Source organism: Dromiciops gliroides, chromosome 4 (genome assembly GCF_019393635.1).
Source record: "Dromiciops gliroides isolate mDroGli1 chromosome 4, mDroGli1.pri, whole genome shotgun sequence".
Lineage (NCBI taxonomy): Eukaryota > Metazoa > Chordata > Mammalia > Microbiotheria > Microbiotheriidae > Dromiciops > Dromiciops gliroides.
This window is the reverse complement of record NC_057864.1, coordinates 294,001,005-294,025,684: the sequence shown is the minus strand read 5'-3', so window position 1 is coordinate 294,025,684 and position 24,680 is coordinate 294,001,005. Positions and strand designations below refer to the sequence as shown.

Genomic DNA, 24,680 nt, shown 5'->3' with positions numbered 1-24,680 from the left:
GTATGTTTCTTTTTTTCTTTTTGCAGGGCAATGAGGGTTAAGTGACTTGCCCAGGGTCACACAGCTAGTAAGTGTCAAGTGTCTGAGGCCGGATTTGAACTGAGGTCCTCCTGAATCCAGGGCCGGCGCTTTATCCACTGCACCACCTAGCTGCCCCCTTCTTTGTATGTTTAGCTTGGTTAAGGAATCAGTTGGTCATATTATTGCAAGATGATAATTTTCATCTGTCTTCCTTGAGCTTAATTTTTCCTCCTCCATAAAGAGGGAATATCTAAAAGACCCACCTTGCATGTTTGCTACAAGACTCAAACATGATAATGTATATGAAGGGTTTTGTAAACTTAAAGGGATATACATAAATATCAGCTATTATTAAAAGGGCATTTCCTAGTCAGGTGGAGGGAGTTACCTACATGATACATCCTTATTCATGTAGTTGTGCATCATTATTATATTTTTAGGGAACCAAGACTGATTAAGTATATTATAGGGATAGAAATAGTGAATAAAAAGGGTAGATGCATCAAAAAGGAGTATATTTCTGAAATTTGTGAATGGGATAAAAAAATCACTATTTCTAAAAGTATTACCCACTAAGGTGTCTTTTTCTACTAGGAAATGACAATGTCACCAATATAAAATAATCTGTGGTCTAATTAAAATGTCATAGCTGAAGGGTGGTGGTCAACATGGACTCTTAAAAAAACAGGATCAAAATCATCATTTTTTCAGTGTTTCTGGAAAAAAAATGTCTAAGGGAGAAGGTGTTCTGATTTTAATGATCAGATCTAGTTATCTGGATAGATATTTCCTCATGGGCACTTTTTTTTTGGTTTGTTTTTCAGGGTAATGAGGGTTAAGTGACTTGCCCAGGGTCACACAGATAGTAAGTGTCAAGTGTCTGAGGCCAAATTTGAACTCAGGTCCTCCTGAATCCAGGGCCGGTGCTTTATCCACTGCACCATCTAGATGCCCTGATAGATATTTCCTTTGAGTGGAAAGAAAGGGAATTATTTAAGGTTCCTTGACTTGATGGAAATATTCCTTAAAGATATCTGTCTTTTATCTGATTCTGTGACCATCTTTTGATTTGGCCTTTTGAATTGGACCTTTACCCTGGATGGGAATCCCTTGAGCAAACAACCAGCAATGGTTATTTTTGTCTTTCAACTATATCTTCCATTGTAAACCAGCTAATTGTCATTCTGAATTATTAAGCAAGTCTCCAGTGGGTTTGTATGTCATGAGCAGATGCTTCCCTGCCCACTCCCTAAGTTCCTGGTCACTCCTAAATGAAAAGTTAAAATAAAGTATCTGAATACAAAAATCTAAATACCAGCTAGAAACATGTGGGTATCCCATCAAGGTAAGCCCATATTGTGAGACACTTCCTGGCTTTAAAAGGTTCTGGCCCAGGACTGACTGTGGTCAAATTAGGAAATAGAACAGGTTTATTTTCAGTAATCTTCATCTCCTTCTAGGCACCTTTTTTTTTTTTTTGGTGAGGCAATTGGGGTTAAGCGACTTGCCCAGGGTCACACTGCTAGTAAGTGTTAAGTGTCTGAGGCCGGATTTGAACTCAGGTACTCCTGACTCCAGGGCTGGTACTTTATCCACTGTGCCACCTAGCTGCCCTTCTAGGCACCCTTTATTCTTATGTTGTGTCTGCCCGCCTCAATGAAGTGTCTCCTCAAGCTTATTCCTATTTACTAAATACCCCATACTCCAGAATATTTTCAAGTCCCTCACCTTTAACAACTGTTCTATCTCCTTTTCCTACAGAGTTTATGAATGCATGAATAAAAAAAAACCCACCTAATTTGTTAAGCATTTAATAGATTCAAAATAGTATCAAGCTCTCTGTATTTTAATTGATAAATTAATCTAACCTTAAGATATTAATGGCTGATAATGAAATGATTTGTTATCTTTCCCAATAATATAATTGCATTTAAAAGAGCCTCTTGGAGCTTGGGCCTTAATTCAGAAGAATGACTGCTTTAGGTGAACCTCTCAAATCATTTCCTTTGGTAGCTACTTGTTTTGCCCACTTAACCTCTCCATTCTCATGGCTCTTGAAAACAATTATTTGACTTTATTCTCTAAATTACTATATTTGAATGCCTTGTCATGACTTTTTTCCTGGCAGTGGGGTAGTGAGTTAACAATGGCTCCCTCTCTCTCCCCTCCCCAATAGTCTTTGCTCAATGGAGTATATGAGGCAGCCGGTGAGTGATCAATGAAACATTTTCAGACAATCTTGGGAAAGGTCACTTTTAATCATTTTGTATTTGTTGATCGATTTTTATCCAGAAGAAACCCATTTAAAACATCCACCAGACAGCTGGCTTATAAACAAACATGTAACAAAAGAGAAATCACAAACCTGCTGGATGTTTCCCCTTGGTCTTTCCTTCAGGTGTGGGTGCAAATGGAAGAAAAACAATGCTGATGTCAGTCAATAATGCATTTAAATGATTTTACATTTGAAACATGTTAAATTGGAAACTTGAAAAAGTAAACATTTAAAATAAACCTTTTATGGAAGAAATATTTAAGCAAGTTCCATAAATATAATATCCCTGAAAATAATGACAATAGCAACTTTAAAATACACATACACACATACACACACACTTTGAGCTGCAGACTTTCAGCTAAACATTTATTTAACAACCACATTGTGTGCAATATACAGCAAGAAATTATAGACCTCTCATTAAGCAAAGTAAGCTGTAATAAGAAATATGGGTTTGATTCAGATGGAATAAGCAAAGACATTTAAAAGGATGCTAATGCCACAGATGTAGCCTGATTTATTTTAGTTCAGCTGTCCTATTCTTTATCTGGACTCATTAATGTGTGAATGTGCCTCTGTAGCAGAGTTTCTGACTGAACCAGCTTTTCTCATCGTGTAAACCATTCGCCAGGAATAAATTAGGTGCTTTGGAAATCTACAGGAATTCTCCTAGGCTATGATTGAGTAGTATTTGAATAATTTCCAGTAGTAAGTTTAGCTGTAGAAAAATGCAATGGGAAATTACCACATTAGTGGTACCAAAAGGTGTCCTGGTGATCTGCAAGAATTAATGAAGTTTCTTAAAATCACTTGACTTGTTTCAGACAATAACCTTTTCACTTGGATGTTACTTCTTTCTGAATATTCTTCCTCACTTGTTCTGAGAAGGGCCAAAAAAAAAATATAAACAAACCATTTTGTCTGAAAATTCTTCCCTTCATACCTACCCCCAACTTCATCTCTCTTTGAAATGGTAATTGTTGCTGCCAGCAGAGGCTTTTGTAAGAGGAGACAGCAAAGCATTAAATTAAAGAATTGGCATACCCATAGGCTTTGGAAGGGGCATCACTCATTGCTCTACTCCTACCAGTTGCCTCTTTGCCTCTTCCCTCTTTATCTCATTCTCCATTCTACTTTCACCAGGTGTCTATAGACACTCCATTGTTCCTGCAAACCAATATGAAGTATTAGTAGTGGGCTGGAACTGCCTGATTTCTCTCTTAAGGAATTATATTTTCAGTTAGAAACTTGAAAGGAAAGGAAATTCTAAGTGTATATTCCTCTTTCAACTGCTTTTGAATAACATATATCCGAAATAGAAAGTCTGTATTAAATCAGTCTTTTTAAGAAATGAAGACTTGTCAAAATATAGTGTAGTAGGTAGGGCAGTAGGTTTGGAGTCAGGAAGGCCTGGTTCAAATCCAGCCTCAGACACTTACTGTCTTATGACTTTGGGCAAGTTACTTAACCTCTCTGGGCCTCAGTTTCTTCATCTGTAAAATGAGGGAGTTAGACTTGATGGCCACTAGGGTGTCTTTCAGTGAAATCTATTATTCTATGAAAAATCCTAAGAAATTGAAAGTCCAATTAATTGTGCCACTGATTACTATGTAAAAACTTACTTATTTTAGTAATTGAGAATGAGATTTTCAGTAATTAATAAAAGCTACCATTATTTAGGTATTTATGTAATTCTTCCTACTCTTCCCCAACTCTGTTTGGAGAGAAAACATAGGACATGAGAAGGAAGAGGGAGATTATTCAAGTAAAATGACAATATATGCACCAGGAGAATCTGACATGATATTCCCTCTTTATAAAAATCAGTTTTTCCACATTCCAAAATGACTTTTCAAAAACTGCTTGGGGGATGCTGAATAATCTCATGTGATAATAAACTATTTTTGCCACTTTAAAATTCAGTTTTTTGGCTTTGCTTCTACCCTTCTCTGTTTAAATTCATGTAACAAACACTTGTTTGCATAAGTTCCCACAAGAGGATTAGAAATACAAAATGCTTCCAAATTCTACTTACTTTTTCCTCTTCCAAGATTCATACCCTAAGGAATCACTGGCAATTTGCTATGTTCTTTTTTGTAAAATGTCACAGCTTCTTATAACTGCAATGGTCTGAAACTTTTCCCTGAGGCCCAGTCCTCAATAAAGTGAACCCATATGGTTTATATGTTTTATACAAGAAGAAAGTATTCATTCAATGTGTATCCATCAATTATCTATAAGGTACCATCTAGCTCTAAAATCAAGTGTCTATGCATAGAACTGTCCTCGGTGCTGACATTCTAGACTAACATACAGAATCCCAGAATTTCGGAGATACTAAAAATCATAGGATCATAGCTTTAGAGATATTAGGGATCTTAGAGATCATTGTAGATGAGCTAACTGAGGCCCAGAGAAATTGTGACTTGCCCAAGGTCACATTAGCAGAGCCAGGTTTAAATTCAGGTCCTTTGACTCACAAGTTCAGCACTTTAGAATCATCTAGGACAATTCCCATATTTTGCAGATGAAAACTTTGGGCCCAGAGAGAGGAAGTGGATTGCCTAGACTTACAACGTTGGTTAGCAGGTAGAACTAGAATCATTTGGGGAAGTGAGGCTCTTTTCGGAATCAGCACAAAAAGGGAAATTTTCCCATTCAAGAATGGAACTCTTCTTGTGACAGGGCATTAAATCAATTCTACTTGACCATCAAGTTCAGATTTAGGGTTAGTGTGGGGTTAGAAGAGAAGGTGTTTTAATATTCCAAATGGGAGAAGCAAAGTGGCAATGTTTAAACAGAGAACAGACACAACCCATTTCAACCAGACCAGATAAGAATCCATTCAATTCAAGAAACATTTATTGGTTGCCTACTCCATTAACTCCTTAAGTGGTTTTAATTGATGACTGACTCAATCTAGCAATAGCTGTTTGTGAAGGCTCTATACTTTGGAATAGGTTCTGTATTTTTTTGCTGAGGTCTTTGGCAACTATCATCATATTACCTTGACATTTTTGATTGCTAATGGAAATACTGTAGTGAATTTTTAATCTGATAGAGAAATTCTTTAGCCTCACTACACAATCAAGTTAAGTCTGTTTTCCTTTTCTTGCTTCAACAATTATGTTAGTTTGACCTCAAAGTGAAAGTTCAAAGATGTGGAGTTTCTTGAAATAATGATATCCAGATGATATTTACTCTTTTTTTTTTTTAGTGAGGCAATTGGGGTTAAGTGACTCGCCCAGGGTCACACAGCTAAGGCCGGATTTGAACTCAGGTACTCCTGACTCCGGGGCCGGTGCTCTATCCACTGCACCACCTAGCTTCCCCGATATTTACTCTTAATGGATCTGGCAGATTTAAATGGCAAAGTTAAGTCACTTGTCTATTGAGAGGGATTTAGAATGAATATATAGAATATAAAGCTGAGGAATTTTTTTTTTACCCTTCTAGTTGCCCTTAGGTTGTTGCTGTTATTATGGGATGGAGGCATTGAAGGAATAGGATGAAATAGTAGAAATAGCATTCAGTGCATATGTATATATCTGAATATATACACATATGTAGATTTAAGTTTTGATTTCTTAATATTATGTACACTTTGAATAATCTCTACACAGTTTTTGCTATAAACCATTAAAATTCATGGAAGTAATTTATCTCTAAAAAGTTGTTTGTGCATTATTCTTCATGCCAACGTACAAAGAATTAGCAAAACAAACAACATACCTACTCATCCATCTATGATTATTAACATCTTTGATGTTAATCTTTTTTTTTTTTGTGGGGCAATGGGGGTTAAGTGACTTGCCCAGGGTCACACAGCTAGTAGGTGTCAAGTGCCTGAGGCCGGATTTGAACTCAGGTACTCCTGAGCCTAGGGTCGGTGCTTCATCCACTGTTCCACCTAGCTTCCCCTGATGTTAGTCTTTGATGAATGTTAACAAAGTAATTGGCATCATGGATGATTTCAGTGGGTAAAAAATCTAGGATTGTGAGACTCTAGGAATTGTCCTTCTAATCTATTTATTTAGCACCATAGGTAGATGGCAATGGGTTTTATTGGGTACATTATATCTGGAGTCCAAGTTGCTATGAGCCAGATGTAAAACTCTTGAAGAGATACACAGAACGAGACAAGCCAAATATTAATGCTCATTAAAAGAAGCAGCAAAACAAACAACAAACAAACACAAAAACCCAAAAACAAAAACAAAAGACAGGCTGGAACAGACATCGAGCACATCACTGACTCTCAGACTGGTACCTACTTGGTAGGACTGCAGGTATGCAAGGCCTTCAAATGAGGCTTCCAGGTAGCAATGGAAACTGATTTCTCATCAGCTGCATAACTACGCCATACACACTATGGGCCGGATACATGGTTAAAAAAAAAAAAGAACAAAAAAGGAAAGAAAGGAAAAAAAAAACAAGGCAAAGGGAGCAGGGGACAGAACAAAAATGGAAAAGCTGATTAGTAAAACAATACACATTAAGGGATTTTGTCCTTATCATTCATAGTCCTGATACATGCCTGAGGGGTGGAAGAATACTTTTATGATATGTGAGGTGGCTGCTAGGCTTGTTCCTTTGCAGTCAGTCAAATAAATTCACTAAGCAGCCTGGTATCAGGAAAGAATAGAAAAGCACAAGAAAACCAACATAGTATGATATTAAATAAATTAAGAATTGATTATGGAAAAAAAATCAATTTGGCCTAAACCAAAGGCATGGCTTGTTGCACTAGCTCAGGAAACAATGCCAGGAAAACTCGCAGGACAAAGTCCTTGAAAACCAAAATATAATATAGGAAAAAACAGTCATCCTGAACCCTTTAATCAAAGATCAATTAGACAGCTGCAAATAGCTTTTAAATAGTTTCAAATCCAATTAGTAAGTAGACATGAAAGGTAAATGATTTCAATTTGTGAAATTTCCTGAGGTGGAACTTATACAATTATTTTGAGGCCAAAGATGAAGATAAATAGTGATAATATAAACCAAGACCAAAATTAGAGGAGGGGAAAAAATAGGATACTAGAAGGAGTACAATTTGGGAACATTGAAAGGTTGAAGCTCAGGACTGGCTGTTAGGTCTGTCTATACAATGACAGAACTTGATGGAAAATCTAAAAAAATTAGTTCACCACTCAAAATACATTTGTTATGTAGACAAAGCATCCAAATGACAGGCTGCATTTTTCTCTTTAGATGTGGAGGCTGTGGTAAGAAATAGTTACCTTTTCAAGAAAAATCACCCAGCAGAGACTACCTTTCTAGGGACATCTAATGAGTGTTCTTGCTATGTACTTGACCTGCAAACAGTGTCATGGCAAACTCAAACTTCTAGAGAAAAATACGTTGTTGCAACCCACACATTGGAATCATTCTGCTTTAAATGATAGGTTCATTTAAACAGATAAGGCCTCTACTTAGGCTCCTTTCATTCATGATTATTATTTTTTTCTTTTTTCTTTTCTTTCTTTTTTTTTTTTTTGGTGAGGCAATTGGGGTTAAGTGACTTGCCCAGGGTCACACAGCTAGTAAGTATTAAGTGTCTGAGGCCAGATTTGAACTCAGGTCCTCCTGATTCCAGGGCCAGTGCTCTATCCACTGTGCCACCTAGCTGCCCCGATTCATGATTATAAAAACTGCAGGTATGCTATTCAAAGAACAACATTAGTGAATGGGCCCAGTAACCCATAGGAAGAATATTCTAGAAATGACTATACAAAATGAATTATATATCTAAATGCAAGGAAGCAAACTACTTTACAGGGAGCATGCCTTGGTGGGGCATGACTTGTGTTGGAATGTGGCAACAGGAGAGACTATTCAAGTTGAACAAGAAAGGGCCATTAAATAGCATTGTCTATCAAAAGGATATCCTTATGTGAGGAAATTCAGGAATCAAAGTGGTAGATGGAAGTGGATAGTATTGGGTTCATTATGTGAATGTATGTTGGCATGGCACAGCTTTGTGGAGACTATTTGGGTGCAAATCAGTGAAAGGAGAATTATTATAGTGGGAGTTTACTAAAAATTTTTTATCAGAAAGCAGAAATACATGATGAATCAAGCAAATAGATCACAAGTCAGGCATGAAAGTCTAGAGTCAGATTTAGAGATGGAAGTTACCTTTGAGGTCACCTACTCCAACCCTCTTCATTTTATAGTTGAGGAAACTGAATTCCAAAGATTAAATGTCTTACCCAAGGGTTATGTAGGTCCTAAGTGCCAGAACTTAGATTTGGATCCTGAGTCTCTGACTCCAGATCCAGCATTCTTTCCACTATACCATGTTGCTTCCCTAACAGCTGAGAGATTCTAAATCTGAGTGGCATAGAAGTAGTTCCCATATGGAAAGAGAGAGTGCCTGGGATGGAATTTCCATTAGAATGGAAACTCCTTGAGAGGAAGAATGGTTTCTTTCTTTGTATTTGTATCCACAGTGCCTAGCACAGTGCCTATGTATCAACATACTAGGTGCTTGATGGGTTGGGTTGATTGATGGGTTAGGGAGGAGGGTGCACACAAGTAGAGCCTGAACAAAAGTGCTGAAGTGATATGACTAGGTACTGGGCATCTAGCTTACTTGAGACATCCCAGCATCCTCATGATGATATGATGATTAGTTTTGTGCTAGGTTTGGAATATTTTTTTAGATATTAAATCGATGTTTTTCAGTCTTTTCCTTTGTGTCTGACTTGTGACCCCACTTGGGCTTTTCTTGGCCAAGATACTGGAGTGGTTTGCCATTTCCTTTTCTAGTTCCTTTTTGTTTTTGTTTTTGTTTTTTTCTGGTGAAGCAATTAGGGTTAAGTGACTTGCCCAGGGTCACACAGCTAGTAAGTGTCAAGTGTTTGAGACTGGATTTGAATTCAGGTCCTCCTGAATTCAGGGCTGGTGCTTTATCCACTGTGCCACCTAGCGGCCCCTGCAGTTCATTTTTACAGATGAGGAACTGAGGCAAAGAGGGTTAAGTGACTTGCCCAGGGCAACATAGCTAGTAAGTATCTGAGGCCAGATTTGAACTCAGTAAGATGAGTCTTCCTCACTCCATGCCCAGCACTCTATCTGCTGTGCCACCTAGCTACCCAGATATCAAATTGCATTAGAACTATCTCCAATTCGATTTAGTATAATCATGTGACAATCCATGGATTTTTGTTTTTTGGCATAACTTTTGTTCTATAATGGAGAAAATCCAAGAGAATTTCACATTGTGGCCATATTGGAAATGGCCACTTATTTAAAATCATTTCCACAAATATCTATATTTAGATCCTGGTTCAAAGGTGGTGTGGACCTTCAGTTATAGTCCACATCTTCACTGAACCTGTAACTCCTTCCCTTCCCCTATCTCCAAAGATCCCAAAGTAAACTACACACACACACACACACACACACACACACACACACCCCCAACAAAAAGGGACCAAGACATCACCCACCAAAGCCACAAAGAACATTAGGTAGAACAGGTCACACTTTGGGAAGACTGAAAATTTTCTTTGCTATGAGGCTTAGCTTTTGCCCTCTTTTCTATCAGATCTATTCTTTTTTTTTGGGGGGGGGGGAGGCAATTGGGGTTAAGTGACTTGCCCAGGGTCACACAGGTAGTAAGTGTCAAGGGTCTGAGGCTGGATTTGAACTCAGTTCCTCCTGAATCCAGGGCCAGCGCTCTATCCACTGTGCCACCTAGCATCCCAAATCCAGGGCCGATGCTTTATGTACTACGCCACCTAGCTGCCCTATCAGATCTGTCTATACTTAACTGCCAATCACTGGCTTCTTCAATCCTCTCTCCTAGTAAAAAATGGTTTTATAGAGAAACAGTATAAAAAGGACTAAGTGGCATCTGTCTCAGGGCTGATGATAGTTTTTAGTTTAAATGGAAAATAAACAAATAGTTCTGCTATTACTTTCACAAGAATAACCTTGTCTTTTCTTCATGTGCATTCGAGGAACTCTGTCTCTGCTAATTGAAATAGCAGAAAAATAATAGGTTGCAAATACACATTAGGAGCTAAACCCCAACAACCTCAGTGCCAAATGATTAAGTGACTGATGTACTGACAATTCAGAACATCTGAACTTTATCAATCATAATCATATTTTGGTAGAAGGAACAAACACTGTCTAGGGGGGATTCTAACACATATATGCCAAAGGCCAACTTTATTTGATGAACAATGAAAAGTAGAGGTGTTTGTTATTTGATAAGTTTGGGTCTCTGTAGAAAATAATTCAAATCTCAACACATAATTATATGCATGTCAGACATAACTTTGATTTTCTTATAGGGGAGAAGAGGATATCAATTAGTCTCATAACTATCATTTTGGCCTATTGCATTGTAGTTTTACTGTATATATTACCTTACATAGTAACTGACCATGTGAATACATTGTTAACATGGGACTTTGAGAAGATTTTGTTTGGAATTTTTGATAGCACTTAAGAATTGGTAGAACAGTGGACAGAATGCTGGGCATGGAGTAAGAAAGATCCATTGAGGGCAACTAGGTGGCGCAGTGGATAAAGCACCAGCCCTGGAGTCAGGAGTACCTGAGTTCAAATCTGGCTTCAGACACTTGACACTTACTAGCTGTGTGACCCTGGGCAAGTCACTTAACCCTCATTGCCCTGCCCCCCCTCCCCCCCCCAAGACCCATCTTCCGGAGTTCAAATCTGGCCTTAGACACTTACAAGCTATTTGATCCAGAGCAAGTCACTTAACCCTGTTTGTCTCAGTTTCCTCATCTGTAAAATGAGTTGGAAAAGGAGATGGCAAACCATTCCATATCTTTGCCAAGAATACACCAAATAGGGTCACAAAGAGTTGGACATAATTGAAATGACTGATCAAAAACCTAAGAATTATAAGGCTTTGGCAAATGTATCTTTAGAAAGATATACCTTTTGTCAAAAGTTATTTGCTTTTCCTTAAATGAAAAGTTTATTTAAATGGATAATACAAAGATACTGGAATTACAGTTGATGCAAACTATGTGCCTTTGTATTTTTCCACCAAAGCTCTGAAATACCATTATGTTGGTTGCTTCTTGGATGTGCACTGGGTAATTCTCTTATTTGTATTATCCTCTAGAAAGACAATGGCTGTGATTTAAACCAAATGGGATTAGGTTTGGTCTTGTTATTCTAAACACACTGCTGTCCAAGCAGGACTTAGCAGATAAGTAAATGAACAATATGTCAGCACATGAAACTGGTTTACCCATCTAGTTCATGGTATAAATTATACAGACATACAGTGTAGATGCTAGTTTTCGAGTCCCAATTCTGGATGGTGGAAATAATGATGAACACATTCAAGAATTATCCTTCTATTTATACTGCAAACTAATTCAGTTAACTGCCTTTTAAAATGAACAGATTCAGATGATTATTGGTCACTAAGAAATACAACCTTTTTTTGATGGCAATTTTTTTTCTAAATTTCATGTATCCCATTTCCCATTAGAAAGTCAAGATCACTGAATACTTTCATATGTTAAACAATAATTAGAGTACTGGAAAGATGTGCAGAAGGATAATTTATAAATCTGATAATTTTACTTCCCTGATGCCTAATTTATAGCTATTTTTTTTCATATACTGGGGGCTGTTCCCATTCTCCCACTCTGGACATAACATAGTGTATCCTGGGCTTCCAAGATAGATCCCTTACCCTAAGCTGACTGAAAAACAAATAGCTCCCTATGGAGAAGGCCTCCTTCCTTTTTCATGGGCTCTCCTATGATGCAGTCAATGTATGTCTGTCTACACCTCTACCAGATTGCTTCAGAAACAGCTATTATCAATTGAAAAAGTTCATTTGGGATTCATTTTCCTTAAACAGTTTAGTACTTGAGAGGAATGACTCTTGTCAAGTAAAAACAATGTCTTCCTTTATTCTCTCCTTATAAGTGTGCCTTGTGATAGAGATTCTGCAAAGAGCCTCACTTTTAAATATACCTGCTGATGCTTTGGAGTGAAGCAAGATTAAAGGACAATAGTAGTGAGGAGAATACTTCATGAATAATATTGAACACATCAAACAACCAATCAAGGCTCTCCTAAGGATTTAGGGATTCCTGGGGCCCAGGGTAACTTTTAGAAACTGAACAGAGTAAATGACTCTCCTTTTCATAATTCCAGACGTTGTTTTGGCTCCCAGAACTCAGAAGCAATTTCTTTTTCCCCTAGCTTAGAAAAGGAGAACTTATTTCCTCTCTCCCCCCTCCCATTTTATTTTGAAAACTGGGAATTTAAAAATGAAGTCAAGATCTACCTTCACTGGTAATTTAATTGAGTATCACATTTACCTCTGTTTTCCATGCCAACAGGCAACAGCGGAGAACTCAGATTTAAAAAAAACCCCAATCCATTCAATAGTTAGATACAAGCACTCTTTCCCTGAGCTAATAAAGAGAAGAAAAATGAATGGTTTCAAATTTTCCCTTTTCTCTCTTTCCCCACTCAACCTCTGGCAAAGGTACCAATAAGCATCAAAAATGGCTAAGAAACTAACAGGAAGAAAAGCCAGACACCTAGAAAAAAATTCACATGTTGGATAGTCAACCTCTGTATAATCAAAAGCTGACTGTGTATTATTGGGTCACCAGGGGGAAAAAGAATTTGAGTGGGGAAAAATAATGTGTGTTAAATTCTCTACGAGGTCCAACAGCAGGCTGTACACCAGTGAACTATGGATGGCAAAGAGTGGGGAAAGCATTCCTTTGGCTGTTGAACACAAGGTCAGAGCCACCAAATAAGAAGAAATGCTGACTAAAAAGTCAATGCTTCTATGAACTGGCTTCAGCTAAACATCATGCTTAATTTTTCACCTTCTCCAACATTGAATTTCTTTCTATTGCCAACCAAAAATGCACGGTCGGTTTGTAAATAGGATGGATATCTGTTTCAGGTTGCTTCACCAAATGATAGCAACAGTAATCACCATAAAAACTCCAACCTCGACATTCTAGATAAATACATTGTCACCTCAGATTCCTGCCATCCTGTTAGTTTGGAAAAAAAAATTGAATATGGAGGCCAGTGCCACGTTCTATTCTATCACTTAATGATCAACTCTGTTTTTCTAAGTTATTCAAAAAACAAATTAATTCATCCAGTAAACCACCTAGCCACTGCCCTCTGCTTGGTCTTATTGGCAAGGCTATTCATCTGAATAATGCATGCATGAGTCATTGAAAACGTACATTTCCCTTCTTGGAAAAAAAATGAACCCAATAAACCCAAATCAAAGATATTTCTGTATTATTGTACGTTTGGTTCAGGTTCCTTTAAACAAAACAATGATTCTCCATAACAATGAAGCACAAAGACTATAAAATGTACCCAACAACTACTTAATGGAGATAGATCCTGTGATATAACTATTACATTGAAATTTACCTGGATTAGGCTGGCAGCTGGATTCCTTCTTTTCTCAAAGTGTTTCTGGCGGTGCTGTTCTTGCACTTTTAATGCAAACCCTGAGCCAAGAATACCCTGAAATACAATACAAAAACACAGCCACTTTTGCATTTTAAGGACACTATTTTAAAAAGTGGATATCAGAAAACTAAAAGATGATTTGTTTTTGGTGGGGCAATGAGGGTTAAATGACTTGCCCAGGGTCACACAGCTAGTGAGTGTCAAGTGTCTGAGGCCGGATTTGAACTCAGGTCCTCCTGAATCCAGGGCCGGTGCTTTATCCACTGCACCACCTAGCTGCCCCCAAAAGATGATTTTTTTAATGATGAAATTCTGTCCATAAAGGTCTTGCTTCTTCATGGAGCCTTTCCTGATCCTCCTTCAGGCAGAATTTTAATTTCCTCCAAGGGTTTTACCAGCATACTGTGTCTTTCATTCTTTCAGTTTCACATTATACTTTGGCATTGTATTTCTTTGTATGGCTAATCTCATCCCCTAGATTGTAAACTCCAAGACGGCTGTGACCATGCTTCATGCTTCTTTTTATCTGCTTTAGTGCCTAGCACCATATTTTACACATCAGATTTGCCTATAACTAATGTTTATTTAATCGATTTGGATACAAAGCATATTGCTTATTATGAGCCCTTAGGCTAGTATGTTTACATTTCAATGTAATGTCAAAATATCAATGCCACAGTATTAGAAAATATCACTAAGAATACTTTGCAGGATGCCATTAATTAGCAAACTAAAGAGGCATTGCCATTTGCTGTCTTCTCCCTGAATATTCCCAGAAAATCTCACACTCAGTAAAACCACAGGCTTTTCTTGGTTCTTGTTTACGCCATGATGACATTTTTTGTTGACTCTTGGAGATGGGGGAAGAGTCTTATTAAATGATGATATGGGAAGAGGATGGAATTCTGCTTTGGCAGAGTACTGTTGTTTTAAGCTGTGATGCTCCTGATGGGTAAGGGTTTATATCAAGAGAAAAGTTAAAGCTTGCCTGCTGCTGATAACACAAGTAATTGCAGCTCTTTGCAAAACCTGGGTTAATTTCCAAATTGTTATCAGGCCATGTTGGCAAAACAAAGATTATCCTGGTATTGAGGACAGAAAAGGATTTTTTAAGTTGGAATCAGTATCTCAATGGGCTGCCATTATAGTCATAAACACAAGAATTACCTGAAGAGGTGGGGGGTTCTGGTCATCTCACTCAGGTGTCTATTTTCTCTTTTTTTGTTTTGTGCCTTTAAAACAAAAATGCCTTTTATAGTGCCTTACATGCTATAGGTACTTAAATGCCTTTTGAGATGAATGCTCAGCATTTCTTACTGTTCTAAGTCTGCTTGACTAATTTATTTGGGGAGGATCATGAAACTGATCCTCTACTTCACAATGGATGAAATGAGTTATTTTGTTGTCATGTGACTCTCTCTGAGAAGCAGTGTGATGTAGTAGAGAGAGGCAATCTTCAATCCAGGAGGAGGTAGGTTTGAGTCCTGCCTCTGACATATACTGATTGTGTGACCCTAGACAAATCATTTGACCTCTGAGAGTTCTAGGCAGCACACATTGTACCTTTCAGAGAGGATGCCGACTTGCATTTGATGAATTTCCTCATCAGGGAGTTCCCTATATCAATGAATCACAAGTCTAGTCCTATTGATATCCCTACGAAATTCTCATACCCTTTTCTTGTCTGTTTTCTCTATGCTGCCACTTGGAACTTTTACTTATTTATTTATTTTTGGGGGGAGGCAATTAGGGTTAATTAAGTGACTTGCCCAGGGCACTTGGAACTTTTGAATAAGGCCTTCAGCTTGGCTGATTGCCACTATTTCTATATCTTTCAAATGTATTCCTAACTATAGTCTCACAACTTTGCCCCTATCTATATTTTGCTTATTTGGGAACCCAGATCTGCTTATATTTAGATCTTGTCTCTCCTTTTGATTGGGATCTTATAGGATTCTGGTCATCAGTGGAATACTCCTAAATCTCCTCAGTCTTGCTCTCACTTTTCTCACTGGCCAAGTGGGACAAGATAATTAAGACTACAGGAGAATAATCTTGGGATAGTAGATGCCTCCAATAACATATTTTGGATAGGTTTGTTTTCTGTTTTAGTATCAAACTTTTCTGAACATTAGGAATGCCAGTTGGCTTCTGGTTCCAGCATTATCTTAGCTCATAGCCTTGCTAAGATTGCATTTCTGCGTCTGTGTCAAGTTTCCACTCAATGGTCATGAAATTCAAAGGTGTATTCCTTTTGGGCCTATGCATTTTGTATTTTTGGAATATAGTAATTAGACATATTAACTCAGAAAGAGTTTTCCCTTTGGTTATTGTCTTATAGTTATGACAACAAACTTGCCAAAGTAAAGAATGGATCTTTGAATTTTTGTTTTCTGTCTTTTTTCTTTTTCGCAGCTGAAAGTGTGTTACTGGAAATCACTAAACAATAAGCAATTCAGTCGCACTTTTGGACCAGTGGGTTATTATAGTATAATTTATTATTAATAAGCAACTACTATCTCTTTGAGTTGGAATATCTAAATGTATATATTGAAAATGGAAATTGTCACCATCCTTGTTTTCCCTTTCTTTTTAGTGGCTCTCTTTTTGGCATTTGTTCTCTCCATTCATTCAAGTTTAGATTCCAGCCAGTACTATGATTTTGTTTATCCATTTAAGTCCTATCTCTCTGTCTTTGGTTTATATGATAATAGGAGTGGATTCCTGAATCAGAATCAAATGATGGTCCACTATGATGCCCAGATTTCACTGCAAAGCCCAATGTAAATGAACATGATGAAGGCTCCCATTTATGGAGGGCTTTATGGTGGACAATCACTTTTCTCACAACAATTATATGAAGTAGCATATGTAAATATTGTTATTCCCATTTTTTATAGATTAGGAAACCTAGGCTAGGAGTTTATGTGACCTACCTCTGGTTGTATAACTTTTTTTTTTGGGGGGGGGAGGCAATTGGGGTTAAGTGACTTGCCCAGGGTCACACAGCTAGCAAGTGGTAAGTGTCTGGGGCTGGACCTGAACTCAGGTACTCCTGAATCCAGGGCCGGTGCTTTATCCACTGCGCCATCTAGCTGCCCCTGGTTGTATAACTTTTAAGTGGTAGAGATAGGATTTGAATTCAGGCCTTCTTACTCCGTGTCTAATGTTTTTTCTGCTCTCTCTAAACACCATGTTGCCTTTTAGAGATGCACACTAGATTGATCTTTCTTATAATCATCTTTCTTTCATTTAATGTGTTAATAAAAATAAGTGTTATAATAGAACAAAGTATTATGTCTAGGAAGAAAACACTTTAAAAATAGCAGAAGGAGATACACACACACACACACACACACACACACACACACACAAGTGATCTTTTAGGTTGCTACTCTTAGACATGGACTTAAAAAAACCAAAACCTTCCCAATATGGCAACTGTCATGGCTAAGATTATTTCTGAACACTCGGAACTTTATGTCTTTTGTACTTGGAATTTTGGATTGAGACTGTGACCATTGGAAAATGAAAACAAACTCAGCTTGGCACCTCTCCAACAAGTATAATATGAACAAAGCTTTATTTGCTGGGCATTGGTTGAAAATCCTATTGACCTTATTCAAGAATAATGAATTAAGCTATGCTAGTGCTTGTTAAGTCAGTCCCTCATCAGACTATATAAATCATGCCAATTATTAAACCAGGCCTGTTCATTGTCTTATCATGGCATTATTCCCATTTTTTTCTTCCTGTCTTCTTGTTTTACTTAGTACAGAGCTCTCAGATAGAAGCCTGTTAAAATGAGGCTTATTATGAACTATTAGTATTAATAACAATGGTAAAGATAGTGTTTATATAGTGCTTTACAAACAGCTTTAAATTTATTATTTCATAAGATCTTCACAAAAACCCTGTGAGGTATTATTCCTCATTTTACACATGAGGATATTGAGGCTGAGAGAGGTTAAATTAGTGTGACTAGCTCAGGATCATGCAGCTACTAAGTTTCTGAGGCAGGGTTTTAACTAAGGTCTTCCTTGTTTCAAGGGCTCTGCTCCATCTACATCACCATGTGACTGCCTATTGATCTAATGTAGTGTAATGTCTGCAGCAAGTCTATTATTGTCCCTCTCATGACTTTGCTTGCCCTCCTAACCCTGCTGTTCCCCCTTTCTCTTTTTTTTTTGGGGGGGGGTTTTGCAGGCAGTGGGGGTTAAGTGACTTGCCTAGGGTCACACAGCTAGTAAGTGTCAAGTGTCTGAGGCCGTATTTGAACTCAGGTACTCCTGAATCCAGGGCCGGTGCTTTAACCACTGCGCCATCTAGCTGCCCCCCCCCTTTCTCTTAGTTTATCAATCTTCTGAGTTTCATGGGCATCTTAAATGAAAATCAAAAGAGGGTACTGGGGCAGGCGACAGTAGGGTTATATTTTATAGTTTTGCTTTATATTTTTGTACTGAAAAAGTATGGATACCAAAGCCCAACAGTACTCTGATGAAAAATATTCCTTCAATATTAAAGAGAGGGATATGTATAAAATTTGGGTAAAAATTTAGCATGGATATAGGCAGGAGTGTGCTGGTAAATGTTTTATAACTAGGTTGGGTGCAAAATTTATGCATGGCACACTTTTAAGTGCATTATTGCACTTATTTAGGTGGCACAGGATGGGCCTGAAGTCAGGAAGACCTGAGTTTAAATTCAGCCTTAGATACTTACCAGCTATGTGACCCTGGGCAAGTCACTTAATTTCTGTTTCAGTTTCCTCAATTGTAAAATGAGATAAAAAAACCCCCAACTACCCCATAGGGTTGTTGTGAAGATAAAATGGGATAAAATTTGTAAAGCTATGAATAGCATAGTGCACATCACATAGTAGGCCCTTAACCAATATGTGATCTCTTCCTTTCCTTCTTCTTTACCACTTTCTAAAATTTGCCAGGGATTGGCAAACTATGGTCTCAGAGTTAACTTTGTCCAGCTGCCTTTTTTAAAAACAATAGCTTTATTTAAAAGGTAAAAACAGTGGGGCTATTCTAGACCCTGGCTCTAGATAGTCAACAAGACAGTAAATCAAGCCTGGATTCGTAGCATTTGCCAATTTCCAATATGTAGATGCTCACAAAGAAAATATAACAATTGACTGGCTCCAGCATACCTGGGGATTTAGGGAAGATTCAACAGCACCTTATTCTTCTCTGGTTGTCCTAAAGGGTATCCATTTTATTGAGGGGTGTTGGAAAGGAGGAATGGAGATAAGAGAAGTCGAAGACATGAGAAATGCCTAGGAGGGTATGTAGGTAGTGACTTCTCCAGCAATAAGGGAAAAGAAAATAAGTAATGAGAAGCCAAGAGATCCATTCTAACACGTATTAAAATGTAAACATGCCTCCAATCTTCAGCAAAGCGTTACAGTTCAAAGGATACACAGGCTCTGCTGACACTTCTAGCTATTTTGGTTTTCTAAAAAAGGTGCTTGATTACATCCTTTCATTTGTTCATTCATTCGATAAAAGTATATTGAGCACTATATTGTATATTTGGGCTGCTCATATTAACACCTCCTCACTCTTGCATTTTGGGGGAATAGAGAGTAACACAAAAGTGAATTTTCCATGTAACTAAAGTTTACCTAGCTAAATGCCAATTAAAAATAAGTAAATGGAGAGGCAGAACAGCATTGTAAATAGACAACTGGTCCTGAAGTTGGGAAGATTAGAGTTCAATTTCTGACTGACATACATTTGCCTTTGGCAAGTAATTTAACCTCTCAGTGGCCCAGTCTACTTTCAAAGGCTATCATTTAAAGATAAGTATTCCTTACACCAATCGAATAAAATAAGCTAGTCATTATAGATAAAAGTCTTTTTTCAAAAGTATTATGCACTCTCCTGAATTCTTAAAAGACTTTCATCCCAAAATGTCACTTTATTTTTAGTTTTTGGAACTGAAGATGATCCTCCTGAACATCATTTAATTTTTCTTGATTATGCCGTGTCTTCATTAGGAAGTACTGTTAAACAGGACTATTTGTTCCTACACCCAAAGGTCCAGATTGCTTTGTTTTTTGATTTCTCACATTTATTTTATTTTATTTTTTTTGGTGAGCCAGGTGGGGTTAAGTGACTTGCCCAGGGTCACACAGCTAGTAAGTGTCAAGTGTCTGAGGCTGGATTTGAACGTAGGTCCTCCTGAATCCAGGGCAGTGCTCTATCCACTGCACCACCTAGCTGCCCCTCTCCCATTTATTTTTATAGGGGTCTTTTGGTCCCCTTCCTTGCTGTCATGTTTTAAGTTGATACTTTCTGTTTTCAGTATGTCTATTTTTAGCTACCTCTTTCCTCTTTTAATTTGCATCTCCTAATAGTCTATGGATGAAAATATCTGTGGCTTGTTAAAATTTTGTAGAATAAAAGATTAAATTGGCCCTGATTGAAAACCCAAGGGCTTCTGTTATGAATAAGACACATACATGAGTTTTGTGACATCTACTTTGGTTGCTAGAGACCCTTTCTTCCTCTTCCCTTTTCCCTTTTTTTTTTTAGCCAGGTTCCAGATAGTTAAGAACAGTGGATAGGTGACCTCAGAATTTCTACCTCAGAATAGGTAGAAAATCTACATATATTTAGATTAGGTAATTAGGTGTAGATGTACTTATACCTAGAAGAAGGGCATATTTTATTTTGTTGTATTATTTTTGAGTTAGCAGCATCAAAAAAGAGATATTTTATATGTAGAACCTATTTAAGATGACTGACTTAGAACATTGTTTAAGAGTATTTTAAAATTTGTTTTCTGATTCTTGAGATATGCCAAAGAGTTGAGGCTGATGAGTAAAATAATCTCTGAATAAGTGAAGTGTGATAATGTTATTGCTAAATATATCAACTGTTTAGAATGGTCTGTTGTCAAATCAAAAAGCATTTATTAAGCACTTACTGTGTTCCTAGCACTGTGCTGTGCACTGAGTATACAAAGAAAGGTAAAAGCAGTCCCTGTTCTCAAGGAGCTTACATTCTAATGGGGGACACTACATGTAAATAATTTGGTACATACAAGATATGTACAAAGTAAATAGAAAGTAATCTCAGAAAGGAAAGTATTATAAGCTAGTACTTTAAAAATTCTTTGCTCCCAGACTGTACAAAAACAGGCAATGGGGCTATTCTAGACCCTGGCTCTAGATAGTCAACAAGACAGTAAATATGGCCTCCTACAAATGTTGAAACTTGTGTTGAGACTTGAAGGAAGTCAGAGAAACCAGGAATTAGAGAGGAGGAGGAAGAATATTCCAAGAATAAAAAATAGTTAGTGCAAAGGCAAGGAGAAGGGAGATAGAGTATAGAGAGATTGTAGAGTGAATGGAGGTGAATAAGGCAGAAGATCAGAAAAGTGGTTAGGGATCATATTATTAAATGCCAAATGGAAGACTTTATTTTTGATGCTGGAGGTAATAGGGAGGCCACTGTGGTTTACTCAGTAGGAGCAGGGTGACATGATCAGAAGTAGACTTGAGAAAAATCCCTTGACAGCAGTAAAGAGAATGGGTTGGAGTAGGAGACTTGAGACAAGAAGACCTGTTAGAATGTAGAAGCAAAAAGATTTGACAATAGATTGGATATGTGTGGTGAATGGGATGAAAGCCTTCCTTCATATTTCAACTGGTTTTGCATCTTTCTCATGAACTTAGCATGTATATTTTGGTGATTTTTGTATGTGCCATGACTTGCTGCTGCTACTACTACTAGCACTACCAGCACGACTGTGACTGCTCCTGTTACTACTACTATTGCTACTAGCATATACATAGCACTTAAAGGTTTTCAAAGTGCTTTACTCATATTATCCTCTCACCAACTCTGAGATATAAGTAGGTTATTTTTGTAGGTTAGGAAAATAAGACAGCAGAGGTTAAATGACTTGCTCAGCTCACAAAAAGTAAGTGTTTGAAGCTGAATTAGTAATTAGGTCTTTCTCTCAGGTACAGTACTCTATCCATTGAGTCACCTAGCTCAGAGGCTAGACTTTGATCTTGATGAGGGCACAATTTACTTCTTCTTCAGCTCCCTTCCACTCCAAAAGCATGGCACAATATTCTGACCAAAGTAAAAACTTAAATACTTATTTAATGCAATAGCCTTTCTCATTAACCTCCTTTGAAATAGGAAATATTGCTTCTTCCGGACCTAGAAGAAAAATCACCTTTGTTTTTCACATTCTGCCTTTTGCCCATGATTATGCAGAAGTGTAGACAAAAACTAACGGCTGTTTCACAGTTGGGTTGTATTATAATGCCCAGGCTCCTTTCTCTAATGCTATTGAGGCAAAAGGAGAGCCCCAGGTAGGGGCAAAATGATATGTTTTGCCTCCTCAAAATCTTTTTGTCTCCTAGACACTCTCCATGTCAATTTCTGTGCTATGTTTTTAAGTGGGGCATCTGAGCAAGCTGGGGTTGGTACCATTACATCTGAGTGTAGACAGAAGGGACACTTTTCTTCACGTGAGCCCTCACTGATGATGCTCAATGATGCTCACTCAGTGTTGCCAGTTCACCCTTCTCTATGCTGATTGGAGGGGGGGGGGAGGGGAGAAAGTACCAGGGGAGAGGGAAGAGAAAAGGAAGAAATGGATGTAGAGTAGGGCAAGAAGAGTTTTTATTAAGCATATTTAGATAACCAGAAAATAGAATGATGATCACTGTTTTAGCCTCTACAAGAGAGCTAAATGGAAATATATGAAAGAAACAGAAAATATATATGCTTGTCTACTTGCTGAGAAAACAGAGGCTATGCATTTAAAAATTGATGGCTGTGACATAGAGAAGAAAATATCTGACACTTTAAACACTTAAAGGTCATATTCTTTTAATGCCTATGAATCTAAAGACATAAATTTCCAAAGTATGCAAATTCATCTGTAGCAGGGAGGCTGAAATCATAGACAGAACTTAAGCTAGTATGCTTCACATGGAACATATAACTTTTAATATCTGTATAGATTTAAAATTTGTGAATGGTATGAATAATTGACATTAGATCACATCCAAATCACTGTTTGCTCATAGAAAAACAACTGGATGGTGTGAAAAACATTGGGTAAGTAACAAAGTAACCCTAATAAGATTGCTAGTGCCATTTAGTCTCATTATCTTCTCCAGCATTCTGTGTAGTGATTCCTACCCAGCAGGCCTTAAAAAGTTAGTGGAATGGCACAGTGGATAAAGCACCAGCCCTGGATTCAGGAGGACCTGAGTTCAAATCCGGCCTCAGACACTTGACACTTACTAGCTGTGTGACCCTGGGCAAGTCACTTAGCCCCCATTGCCCAAGGGGGGGGTAAGTTAGTGGAAGTTAAATTAATTCTAAGCCATTAACATCAAGGTCCAGGATCTCTCTCTCTCCCCCCTTGTTCCCCCTTCTCCCCCCCCTCTCTCTATACTTTTTAATTTGTGGAATAAAACAAGTATTTTCGTAACAGTACAATAAAAAAGATGATTGCACATGAAACTGAAAATGTATTATGCACAACTTGCTATTACTTTAAAAAATACAACAGAATTATCATGTAATTTTCTTTTTTTTCTTTTCTTCCACCCTCAGAGAAGGCTACCACTAGACACAAATAGATATATAAATATAAAATTATTCTATACACACTTCTTTTTATCAGTTCTTTCTCTGGATACAAATCGAGTCTTCATTTGTCCTTTATAGTTAATTTAGATATTTATAATAATGAAAATACCTTATTTGTCAGTCATTCTTAAAACAATATTGCTGTTACTATATACAATGTTTTCTTGGTTCTGCTCATTTAGCTCTTCATTATTTCGTGCAACTCTTTCCATGTTTTTCCAAAATCTTTGAGCTCATCATTTCTCATAGCACAGTAGTATTCTATTACAAAGAAAGTATGCCAAAGAAATATTCCTTTTTGCAAGTACTTTGGATGCATAGATTAAATTATGGAAAGACCAACGTAACATTTCCTTAAAGTGTCATTTTGTCTGTTTGATTTTTGCAAAGATACTCACAGCGGGTAGCGCAAAGAAAGAAATGCCAAGGAGGGCAAATCCTGCAGAAAGCAATCTTCCAAGCCAAGTTAGGGGAGTTTTATCTCCGTAGCCAATTGTTGTCAATGTGATCTAAAAACAAAACAAGCAGAACAACTTAAGTACTTATGAGGAAATTTAGGAACTGTGTTTGGGAGGCAAAGTTACTTTTCTACTAATTCATTTTCGATGGCCCCATTGATTACAGGGCTTTACTTTTCTGTGACATACAACAGAATGACTCTTTGAGAAAAGGAGTAATGCATATGTTTATTCCTCTCTTAAAATGTAATTTTTGATGTTAGGAAGTATCTTCAAAAAAGATTAAGTGAGTAGATAAACATTCATTCATGCCACTGGAAGACTGGCATAGATAGGTGGGTTCAGAGTGAGAAAGGTCCATAACACAGTTATTGAATTAAACCTAGAAATTCCTTGTACATATCAGAGCTAAATTTCAGGTTCTATTTCCTTAGAAGTTTTGGAATTGATGTCTTTCCAATATGGAAATGTTTTACATGATTGCACATGTAAGCCTATATCTGATGGCTTACTGTCTTTAGGGAGGGAGGGATAGAATTTGGAACTTAAAATTTAAAAAAATGCCTACCATGACCACAAAGTACTGAAAAAGAAAGGCTATATCCAAGGAATAGCCTCATAACCCTTGGATAAGGCAGCTTGGGGTTTCTTTTAGTCAGGTTAGATCCCATTTTCCTAGCATGCACTGCCCTCTGCTACTTTTGAAGCAGCACAGGTAGGCTACTAGGTTGGCTTCTTTGGAGAACCTTGGGCCAGGGGCCATACTTGGGAAGAAAGGAGACTCTAAAAGGGAGAGCACATTTCTTATTTCCTGCA

General features: G+C 37.5%; 1 protein-coding gene across 1 annotated transcript in view; it reads right to left on the bottom strand.

Moving 5' to 3' along the window:
- KCNQ5 (potassium voltage-gated channel subfamily Q member 5) overlaps positions 1-24,680 on the bottom strand; it is a 713,228-nt gene that overhangs the window by 88,804 nt on the left and 599,744 nt on the right. Inside the window, 4 exon segments of the mRNA XM_044003672.1 lie at positions 2,387-2,413; positions 6,574-6,668; positions 13,727-13,822; positions 23,805-23,915. Coding sequence (XP_043859607.1) covers positions 2,387-2,413; positions 6,574-6,668; positions 13,727-13,822; positions 23,805-23,915 — 329 coding nt within the window.